At 59.7% G+C, this 10,014-nt stretch overlaps 1 protein-coding gene across 2 annotated transcripts; it reads left to right on the top strand.

Moving 5' to 3' along the window:
• Nucleotides 1-2,120: 2,120 nt before the first annotated feature.
• Nucleotides 2,121-9,288, top strand: SLC29A2 (solute carrier family 29 member 2). 2 transcript variants are annotated; one of them, XM_040970869.1, is made up of 12 exons: nt 2,127-2,155; nt 2,355-2,436; nt 3,478-3,641; nt 3,749-3,888; nt 4,183-4,317; nt 4,830-4,927; nt 5,095-5,179; nt 6,701-6,837; nt 7,045-7,150; nt 7,253-7,338; nt 7,690-7,889; nt 8,369-8,570. In XM_040970869.1, the coding sequence occupies exons 1-12, from the start codon at nt 2,127-2,129 to the stop codon at nt 8,478-8,480; spliced, it is 1,374 nt and encodes a 457-aa protein (XP_040826803.1). In that variant the 3' UTR covers nt 8,481-8,570. The 2 variants fall into 2 exon arrangements, with proteins under 2 accessions (XP_040826801.1, XP_040826803.1); XM_040970867.1 differs by lacking the exon at nt 6,701-6,837 and having other exon boundaries at nt 2,121-2,155; nt 8,369-9,288.
• Nucleotides 9,289-10,014: the final 726 nt, after the last annotated feature.

Raw genomic sequence — 10,014 nt, 5'->3', positions numbered from 1 at the left:
GCTTCCACCGGTGAGCATGGGAGCCAGAGCCTGGTAGGCTTTGAGATCGATCAAGCCCAGTGCAATTTTGGTCACACCTTCAAGTGGCCAAGATTTGCCACAGGAATTGCCCAGTCATTTCTAAACTGGCTAAGAGACCACCAATGGGGAACCTTTTACTTGAAGGTTCCTGCCCAACGAGGAGGGGTCAGGGAAGGCTTAAAATCCCAAGACCCTTCCTCAAAGCTTTGGTGTCTGTCTCTCTCTCCTTCTGAGAGGCGCCCCACGTCCTGGTCCTTTCTCAGGAGGTGTTCTTCCTTCTTCTTTCCCCGCTCACCCGGTCACTTCCCAAATAAAACTTCTTCATCTGCAACCAGATTTTCATTTCTGTATTAAGCTGAGGAAAGAACTCACCAAGCGTTTCTGGTAATAGGTCTGGTTGGAGAGGCAGTGGCACCTGCTGGCGTGAGTGTGGGCTTAGATAGCAAGGTTGGTTGGGCTGAGCTAGGCTGCAGCACCCACTGTTGTGTGTAAGACCGAATGGGATGTGGGACCTACTTGGCTAGTCTGTCGCACATACCAGCATATGCATGAGGTTGAGGGTGGGTCTGTGGGGATTACAGAGCCTTGCTCTGACTAGGCTGCAGTTCCTACTGGTGTATGCGAGGGCTGAATGTGTAGCGGGTAGGGTTGGTCTGGGCCGCAGCATGCCTTGGTTTGTACATGAGATGGGGCCAGAGACAGAACTGACCGGTCAACTGTTGGTGTGTGTAGGATGATGTGGGTGACAGAATGAGCAGAACTGGTCGGCACTCCAGGAATCAGGCCTGGGGTCACCTCTGGCAAGGTTTCTTTGTGGACTGTTGAGTAGAGCAGATATGACCCCAGCACCCTGTGTAAGTCAGACACTCCCATTCAGGGATGTTTGCAACGCTGGGTCAGCCTGACCTTGTCTGGGCAGATCAACACAGGTCACCCCAAGCACGCAAGCTGAGGAGCTGTTACGGCCGCCCCCTCCCCGTACCTGAGAAGCCTAAGAGCCCAGTGCCATAAACCACGAACGTGTATTTAAATGAAACTGTCAGCAGGTACCACAAGGACAGAGGGAGATGAAGAGGTGTTAGAAACCCCTTAGCAGCCACTTGAAAGTTTCCTCCTTGATAGATTTCCAGGCTGGAAAGTAAACTGGAAAGAATGTAACTTTTTTCATGCTGTCCCTGTTCTCCCTAAAGCTATTTGCATGCCACCCACTGCAGGGCCGTGGCTGGAGGCAAAACACACAGGGTCATTAAACTGCGTCACTAGAGGTGGACTTGTGGCCAACCTGCCTCCCCACGCTGGTTCCCCTGCCCTCTGAGGAGTGAACCAGTGTACGGAAGATTCGCCCTCTCCTGTCTGTAACTCCGCCTTTCAGATAAATAAAAACATGTTAACATTCATTTCCTTGACTGGTGAAGTTGTGACGTTCACCCTGGATCCCCAAGAAGCCATACTTAGGAGAATCAGTCGAAGCGAATTCCAAGCTTTCTAATGCCTTTCAGATCTTAATAAATTCGACATGCTGTCACGTGGGATTGCAGAAAGGCACACACAGCCACTGGGCTCACCCCCAGGGTGGTTTTTCTCTCTGCAGCCTCCACTGGATGCCCCCTGCCCTTCTTTCCCTACTGGAGCACAGGGCTGCAATTCCATCTACCGAACCAGCCTCGGGATTCTAACCACCTTGGCCCTTTCCTTCGGTTGCCAGGGATCCAACGAGGCGCGGCCCTCCAGGAAGCACGCGGGCGGCAGCGGCTGCACCTGCTCCTCCCGTTACTCCCGGGCGGGCGCAGGCGCCTTCCCAGGGCTCCCAGCGCCCGCCCGGCTCGGGCCCCACCTGCTATAGCGGACCAGGGCGCAGGGCCCGAGTGGGAACCAGGAGACCGCAGCAACCGCGGGGTTGTGCGGTGCGGGTGGGAGCGAGGAGTGGTGTACGACCCTCGGTCTCCGCCCCGGGGCGGAGCGTGCGAACCGCGAGACCCGCCGCATCCGGCCGGGCTGGCTCCCGGTGCCTGCCTCCCTTCCCCCGCCCGGTCTCGGCCCGCGGGCCGGCGCAGGTGCAAGAGCCGCTTCCCCAGCCCTCTCCAGACCCCGCGCGTTTCGCCGCCATGGCGCGAGGAGCCGCCCCACGGGACAGGTGAGCTGGGGATCTGGCGGGCTGCGTTCCGGGTCCCTGCCCCCGAGAGGGGGCGGCGAGCCCAGCCGGCTGTTGCCCGGCTCCAAGAACTACAATTCCCAGCAGCCGACTCCCCGGGCCGCGCGAGCCGGGGCCTGGGGTGCTGCGGTCCGCTCGCAGGGCGCGCGTCCTCGGGCTGACCTTCTCGCCGTGCCCACAGCTACCACCTGGTCGGCATCAGCTTCTTTATCCTGGGACTGGGCACCCTTCTTCCATGGAACTTCTTCATCACCGCCATCCCGGTGAGACCCGCAGTCACCCCTGCCATGCCTGGGACTGAGGGGTCGTTTTGCGCACCTGTTTGCTGAGGCGGAGCCTCAGACCGAGGGGGCTTCTCTCACGTCCGGGAAAGCCAAAGTTTGCTGAAAGCCCAGGTTGTCAGGAGCCAAGGCCGCCGCCAGCTCCAAGGATCCGCGGCTGTGAGCTCCTCGCTCACTTTCTCTGCGAGTGGCCCTTTCTGGGCCACTCCCTGCGAAAGTGGCTCATCTGAGCCGGTGTAGCAGTGCGAACCAAGTTCATTCATTCATTCCATAAACTACCGCTGCGCACCTGCCCCTGGGGACTGGGAGGCAGCACTGAGGAGGGGTCTGTACCCAGAGTGTCCCCTTTGGGGTGGGGTTGGGTTGTTCCTACCGATTCTGTAAAGTCACGTTTGGGATGCCTGCTGGTGCTGCTGGGCTGGGAGATCCCAGCATGCACTAGCCCCGGTCCTAAGCCAAGAAGGGGCCCAGGGTTATTAATAACGTAAGGTGATACGTGTGCATCTCCCAGCTTGGAAGGAAGGACTGCACTGCTGGTCTGCAAAGGGACAAACCACATTCCTGCTTCAGGCTGGGGAGTTGTGTGTGTGTGTGTGTGGTGGGGGTGGAGGAGGTCTGGAGTGGCTGGAAGGGAGGAGAGAGAGGGCATTCCAGAGGAAACGAGAGCTGTGCTAAGCTACTGGAGCAGGCAAGGGCCAGCCTGGTCTTTACAGTCCCTTAGCCCAGCATGCCTGGAACTTGAGGAGGAAATGAGGTGCCAAGGGGAGGTGGAGTCTGATTCTGAACCCCGAAACTTTGAGGCTAGACCCTACAAGCAGCCAGGCAGTGAAGCTCTGTACAGCAGCTGCCAGGTTTGGGTTCCAGAGAGAATGTGGTTGGTTGGTCAGCACTGGGGCCAGGGCTGGTGGCTCTCAGCAAACCCCTTAAGGGCGGCAGTGGGCTGGGCAGGGGAGACAGGTCCAAGCCTGCACAAGGGCCACGCTGGGGGCTTCCTGACCCCTCTTGGCCTCCCTCCCCCTGCAGTACTTCCAGGGGCGGCTGGCGGGGGTCAACGGCACAGCCAGGACCCTCGGCACCAATAGCACAAGCCCCCCCACTGACGTCTTCAACTTCAACAACTGGGTGACCCTGCTGTCACAGCTGCCCCTGCTGCTTTTCACGCTCCTCAACTCCTTCCTGTACCAGTGGTAAGGCCCGCCCCGTGGGCCAGGAAGCCCTCCCTTGCCCTGTCCTCACTCCCTCTGCCCCTCCCCGCTGCACCTGCTGCCAGCTGATGCCCCGCCCTGCCATGCAGCATCCCCGAGGCCGTGCGGATTCTGGGCAGCCTGCTGGCCATACTACTACTTTTTGCACTGACGGCAGCGTTGGTCAAGGTGGACGTGAGCCCCGAGCCTTTCTTCTCCATCACCATGGCCTCCGTCTGGTTCATCAACTGTGAGCACTCTGTCCACTGCTCCTCCCCAGCTAGCCCCTGTGGCACTTGTGTCCAAGAAGGAAAGCAGCTTCAGTGTTACCCATACCCCTGATAGCCAGAGCAGGAGAAAAGGCGGCCCGAGTCCAGACTCTTGGGCGTATACCTGGGAGTGATCTGGTGGCAGGTGCAGGGGGAGAGGTTGGTCCCTGGGAAAGCTGGGCCCTATCCTGGAATCCCAAGCACACCCTGCCAGCAGCACCTCCTCCGGGGAGCCCCTCAGAGCTACAGTGGCCCCCATCTCTTTCCCTCTGCAGCCTTCTGTGCCATCCTGCAGGGCAGTCTCTTCGGGCAGCTGGGGACCATGCCTTCCACCTACAGCACCCTCTTCCTCAGCGGCCAGGGCCTGGCAGGCATCTTTGCTGCCCTCGCCATGGTGCTGTCCATGGCCAGTGAGTAGTGTAGGGTTGTCTCTGGGGTTTGGGAGAGCTGAGAGGGGGCGTTCAGGAAGGAGTCGTCTGAGTTCCGGGCAAAGGTAACAGAGAAAGGGCGGGTGTGGGTGGTGAGTGGACAGAGGCTAGGCTGGGCGGTGAGTGAGAGCAAGGCCTGGGCCACTTGCTGCCTGGTACAGACTCTGGGGTCAGCAGTGGAGGTTGAGGGAGGGGGCTTCGGACAGGTGGGTATTCCCTGTTCCCGAGAGGAGGACATTGAGACATTTAGCCTCAGTGTTATGATCCCCGGGGAAGTGACTTCTGGCCCTTAGCAGGTGCCAAAGAAAAATGACACCAGGTGGGAGGAGGGACAGCAAGAGGAAGGACAGATGGGTGGGGGTGAGAGGCATGGCATGGAAAGAGGGGGCGTGGCCAGCCAGCTGGTCTTGAGCAGCAGCTGGAGGTACCCGCTGTTGCCACCACCCCCATCCCCACCACACAGCTCATAGTCATCACGGTTCTGCCACACACAGGTGGTGTGGACGCCCAGACCTCCGCCCTGGGGTACTTCATCACACCCTGTGTGGGCATCCTCCTGTCCATCGTGTGTTACCTGAGCTTGTCCCACCTGGTGAGCATGCTGCGGGGCTCTGGGCGCAGCACAAAGAGCCCATGGCACTACGAGGAGTTCGCGCTGCAGGAATCGGCTAGCAGGGGCACTCGGCCTCCAAGCCGGGGTGGGGAGGTCTCTGGACCCCTGCTTAGGCCCAGGGCCGACAACTCCCGCTCTCTCTGCAGGAGTTTGCCCACTACTACCTGGCCAAGAAGCCCTCGCAGGCCCCAACCCAAGAGCTGGAGACCAGAGCTGAGCTCCTACAGGCTGGTGAGTCCCAGACCCTGCCGAGGAGGCAAGGCCAAAGTGGGAGTGGGGGACCCAGACGAAGTCACAGCCACTTTCCTGGGAAGCTCATCCCTCCTTTGCCAGCCAGAGTAGCCTCGTGCAAGCCACGAGAGTCTGCAGAATGGCTGGTGTTTGGTGCAGCGGCCAAGAGCTTGCTTCCGATGCCTGTATCCCACCCTGCAGTGCCAGCTTACTGTCCCTAACGCACACCCTGGCGGGGGGGAAAGGGCAGGTGCTCCGTCGTGTGGAAGGCCCCATTGAGCTTCAGGCTCCAGCCCAGCCCCAGCTGTCACAGGCCCCTCCCCTACCACCCCGGCTCTCCGTTCGTGTGGGAGGAGCTGCTTTGACCAGGCACACCTGGAGTCAGGTGTCAGGGAAGGACAAGGATGTGTCCTGTACATGTGGTGCATGTGTGCGTCATAGTGTGACCTGGCCATCGCCCTACATGGCCTCCTGACCTCACCATGAGACGCAGTAAACCAGGCGTCACTTAAAAGTCAACTTATATGTGTGTACATATGTGTTAGGATTTCATTTATTTGAAAGCCAGAGTTAAACAGAGGAAGATGGGTCTTCATTCTGCCGGGTCACTCTCCAAATGACCATAACAGCCACAGCTGGGCAAGACCCCAAGCCGGGAGCCTGGGAATCCATGCAGTTCTGCCACGTGGGTGGCCAGGGCTCAAGCATTTGGGGTGTCTCCTGCTGCTTTCCCAACGCACTAACAGCAAGCTGGGTAGGAGGTGGAACAGCAGGCCTGGCCCAATAGCCTAGTAGCTAAAGTTCTTGCCTTGCATGTCCTGGGATCCCATATGGGTGCTGGTTCGTATCCCAGCTGCTCCACTTCGCATCCAGCTCTCTGCTTGTGGCCTGGGAAACCAGTCGAGGATGGCCCAGAGCCTTGGGACCCTGCACCTGCGTGGGAGACCTAGAGGAAGTTGCTGGCTCCTGGCTTCGGATCGGCATAGCACTGGCCATTGAGACCACTTGGGGAGTGAACCAGTGAATGGAAGATCTTCCTCTCTGCTTCTCCATCTGTCTGTAAATCTGACTTTCCAATAAAAATAAATATATTTTTTAAAAGGTGAAGGAATACACTCTAAAATAATGATCAAAAGTGTAGAATAGACCCTCTACACATCAACAGCCTCGTCTTTTAGTATCAAGTACAGTTGCTCGGCAAGGAAGCCCACTGCCCTAGCATGACATTCACGTGGGACCACCAAGGTTGGTGGCTTAGGCCCTGGTGTAACTGTGTGCATTGTAGGACTGGCAGCGTGGGCTTGGCTTACACACACGGTGGTCGGTGCAGCAGTGTGGAAGGTGACAGTGGCCACAGCCAGTAGGTTGTGGGGATTTTCACTCCCATCTTCTACATGAGACATTGTGCGCTGAACACAGAAGAGCCATGTGCATGGGCTTGCCACCGTTCTCCACCCCCTGTGCCCTGGGCTGGGCAGGACCCTCCGTCACAGACATGACTCCTCCCACCCTGGGCTGCAGATGACAAGAATGGGATTCCCAGCAGCCCCAAGAAGGCAACCCTGACGCTGGACCTGGACCCCGAAAAGGAGCCAGAGCAGGTGCCCGTGGAGGCCCAGCAGCCCGAGAAGCCCTCAGTCTTCACTGTCTTCCGAAAGGTTTGGCTGGGACCCGAACTCGTCTTCCCTTTGTCCCCAGCTCACTCACACCACCCACCTGAGGGTATGGTAGGCGGGCTGGGGACCCTTGGGTGGAGGTGGCTGGTGAGGGGCAGAGTAGGGTGCCCTCCCTGTGGGGTATGGGCTGGCGAGGGGCAGGGCAGGCTGCCCTCTCTGCCCGCTCACACCCCTGCCTCCGGCTCCCAGATCTGGCTGACGGCGCTGTGCCTTGTGTTGGTCTTCACAGTCACCCTGTCAGTCTTCCCCGCCATCACAGCCATGGTGACCAGCTCCACCAGCCCTGGGAAGTGGAGTGAGTGTGGGGCACCCAGAGAGGCCAGGCGGGGTGGGGTGGAGGGCACGGAGGGAAGGGGTGCTGGGCCCAGGGTGAGCCGCCAGCCCCTCTTGCTGCCAGGTCAGTTCTTCAACCCCATCTGCTGCTTCCTTCTCTTCAACGTCATGGACTGGCTGGGACGCAGCCTGACCTCCTACTTTCTCTGGGTGAGCGCAGCTGTGAGCCAGCCAATCAGAAAGAGCAGCTGGGCCCGGGGGTGGCAAGGAGACAATGGGGAGACCCAAGAGGAGGACCCTGACATCCAGCTTCCCAACCCACTCTGTCCCCAACCCCGGAAGGGTCTGTGGAACCCCAGGGTGGGGCGCTCTGAGGAACCAAGTTTGAAAACCAGAGGGGCCTTCAGAGTCCTGTTGGGTCTGAGCCATGGAGAGTGAGCAGCTACCGAAGGGGTGGCCTTAGTTCAGCCCCCAGTTCTCTCCAGGCCCCCTGAGGGTGAGTGGGCGTCCAGGGCGGAGGGCTGGCCATGGGGAGTGTGCTCACCCCCATCTCTGCTACAGCCGGTGGAGGACAGCCGGCTGCTGCCCCTGCTGGTCTGCCTGCGCTTCCTGTTTGTGCCACTCTTCATGCTGTGCCACGTGCCCCAGCGCTCGCGGCTGCCCGTCCTCTTCCCACAGGATGCCTACTTCATCACCTTCATGCTGCTCTTCGCCGTTTCCAACGGCTACCTGGTGTCCCTCACCATGTGCCTGGCGCCCAGGTCAGGGGGCATGCAGGGTGGGCACCTGGGCGGGGAGGTGGTGAGCCCTGGTGAAGGAAGCTCGTGGTTGGGGCGCAGTGGTCCCCAGGCCTTCCCTGCTGGGGCAGGCGAGCAGGTGGAACCTGCCTGGTAGAGTAGCTCAGGCACCTGTTCTGGGGGATGCCTCTTCTACCCTCAGTTTCCCATCTGTAGATATGTGGGTTGGATTGCCACCCTCCAGGGCCCAGCAAGCTCCAACCCTTTGGGATAAAGGGAGCTGGAATTTTAATTAAAAGCAGTGTATTTTTCTCTAAGGGCAAGGGAGCTGGGAGTCCAGGGGCAGTGACCAGACAGGAAGGTGCAGCCCAGGGAGAAGGGGCTGGTGGCAGAAACACAGGCTTGGGTGGGCGCCGGGACCACAGCTTAGGGCTCTGGCTCCTTGGAGCAGTCTAGGCTGAGCCCGGCAGCTTCTGAGCATTCTACATTCTGCTGTGTTCCAGGCAGGTGCTGCCACACGAGAGGGAGGTGGCCGGCGCCCTCATGACCTTCTTCCTGGCGCTGGGACTTTCCTGTGGGGCTTCTCTCTCCTTCCTCTTCAAGGCCCTGCTCTGAGTAACCCACTCCACCAAGAGCCAAGAGACCCAGCCCCGCCCCCGTGGGGAACGACAAGCCAGGCATTCCCACGGGCAACCACTCGGGGGTGCTGTGAGGATGGATCTGCCGTGGGTCACCCAGCAACCAGGACCCTTCCAAAGGGCGATGAGCAGGGGAAAGAGGGCACGGTCTGGGCACCGTCCACCATCAGGACTCCTCGGAGTCAGAGGAGGGGCCAGCCCAGGCCAGGGGCTGCTTAAGTCACTAGGGCAAAAGACGCCGGGACACTCAAGGGGAGAGGGAGATGAACAGGTCCAAGGGTCTGAGGGTGCTTGCAGGACCTGGCTCAGCACCTCCGCCTGCACGTTGCCGGTGCTGGCACTGCCCACAGCCCGAGCCTGGCGGGCCTGGCTCCGGGGAGCAGCAGTCGGCCTGCCCGTGTGTACCTCACCTTGCAGTCGGCCAGTGTCGGCCACATCTGTGTTCTACGGGGGGCCTTCCTCCAGCCCCTGGACGTGCAGGAGGTTGGTCCCCAGGGAAGGACTGGGACGCCTCCGGCTCCCTTCTCCAACGGGTGCTGTGCCACCTGCCCACTGTCTGCCTCGGGGGCCGCAGGGCACAGGCCCCACACACCAGCCCCACCTCTCTGCTCTGTTTACCCTCCTTCCTGGGTCTGTTAACAGTTCCGTTCATTTGTACAATGAGTTTCCTGACTTATTTTTGCCGAAGTGATGTCAGCCTCCGTGGTGGGAATGGTTGCAACCACTTGACAGATGGGATGGCTCAGGCCCGAAGAGGGGCAGGGATTGGTAGGAGCTGGGGGAGCTGCGTGGCACCCACTGCTGGGCAGGGCAGAGCACCTGCTGGGAAGATGGATTGCCCTCCCCTCCCGTCACTGGGGAGAAGCAGAAGCTCCTGGCTCCTGACTGGCCCAGCCCTGTCTGTCTGTGGCTTTTTGGAGAATAAACCAGAATGGCAGATCTCTGTCTCTGCCTTTCTAATAAATAAAGTCTTTAAAAAGAGAGAGGGGAAAAAAAGCAACATGACTTTCCCCTTTCTTCCACAGAGAGACAGACAGCTCTTGCACCTGCTGGTTTCCTCCCTAAACAGATGCAGCAGACCTGAGACTTGGGGACTCCATGCAGGTCTCCCACGTGCATGACAGGGATGGGGACCATCGTCACTGCCTCCCAGGCCGTGCCTTAGCAGGAAGCTGGCAGCAGGCAGCCCCCGGTGGGATGCTACAACCCCTGGGCCGAGGTCACTGTGTCAGGAGTTGTCTGGGCTGCAGTGTAGTTGGGGCACCCCAGGTGGGGATATGGACGGTATGGGCATGGGACAGACAGCAGAGACTTGGGAATGGGGGAGCAGGTAGGGAGAGGACGAGATGGGTGTGACAGCTGGAGACAGATGATGAGGGGCCTTAGTGTAAGATCAAAGGGGCTGAATGTCGACACTCAGCTGGAGTGACCTGTTCAGATCTGTGTCTTATGAAGGCCCTTCCTGCTGCCCAAGGTCCCTGGGACAGGAAGTGGCTGGGGACCGCTATATA

The sequence above is a fragment of the Ochotona curzoniae genome, unplaced genomic scaffold (genome assembly GCF_017591425.1).
Source record: "Ochotona curzoniae isolate NIBS_2020 unplaced genomic scaffold, NIBS_Ocur_1.0 scaffold_4937, whole genome shotgun sequence".
NCBI classification, from domain to species: Eukaryota; Metazoa; Chordata; class Mammalia; order Lagomorpha; family Ochotonidae; genus Ochotona; species Ochotona curzoniae.
Note: the sequence above shows the minus strand (reverse complement) of the source record. Positions and strands in the feature narration are given on the sequence as shown.

Excerpts from the sequence above, each read along its gene's own strand:
- SLC29A2 (XM_040970867.1), top strand. The coding sequence starts at position 2,127 with ATGGCGCGAGGAGCCGCCCCACGGGACAG. Across the intron at positions 4,318-4,829 it reads CATGGTGCTGTCCATGGCCA|GTGGTGTGGACGCCCAGACC; the intron begins GTGAGTAGTGTA and ends TGCCACACACAG. Across the intron at positions 7,151-7,252 it reads CACCAGCCCTGGGAAGTGGA|GTCAGTTCTTCAACCCCATC; the intron begins GTGAGTGTGGGG and ends TCTTGCTGCCAG.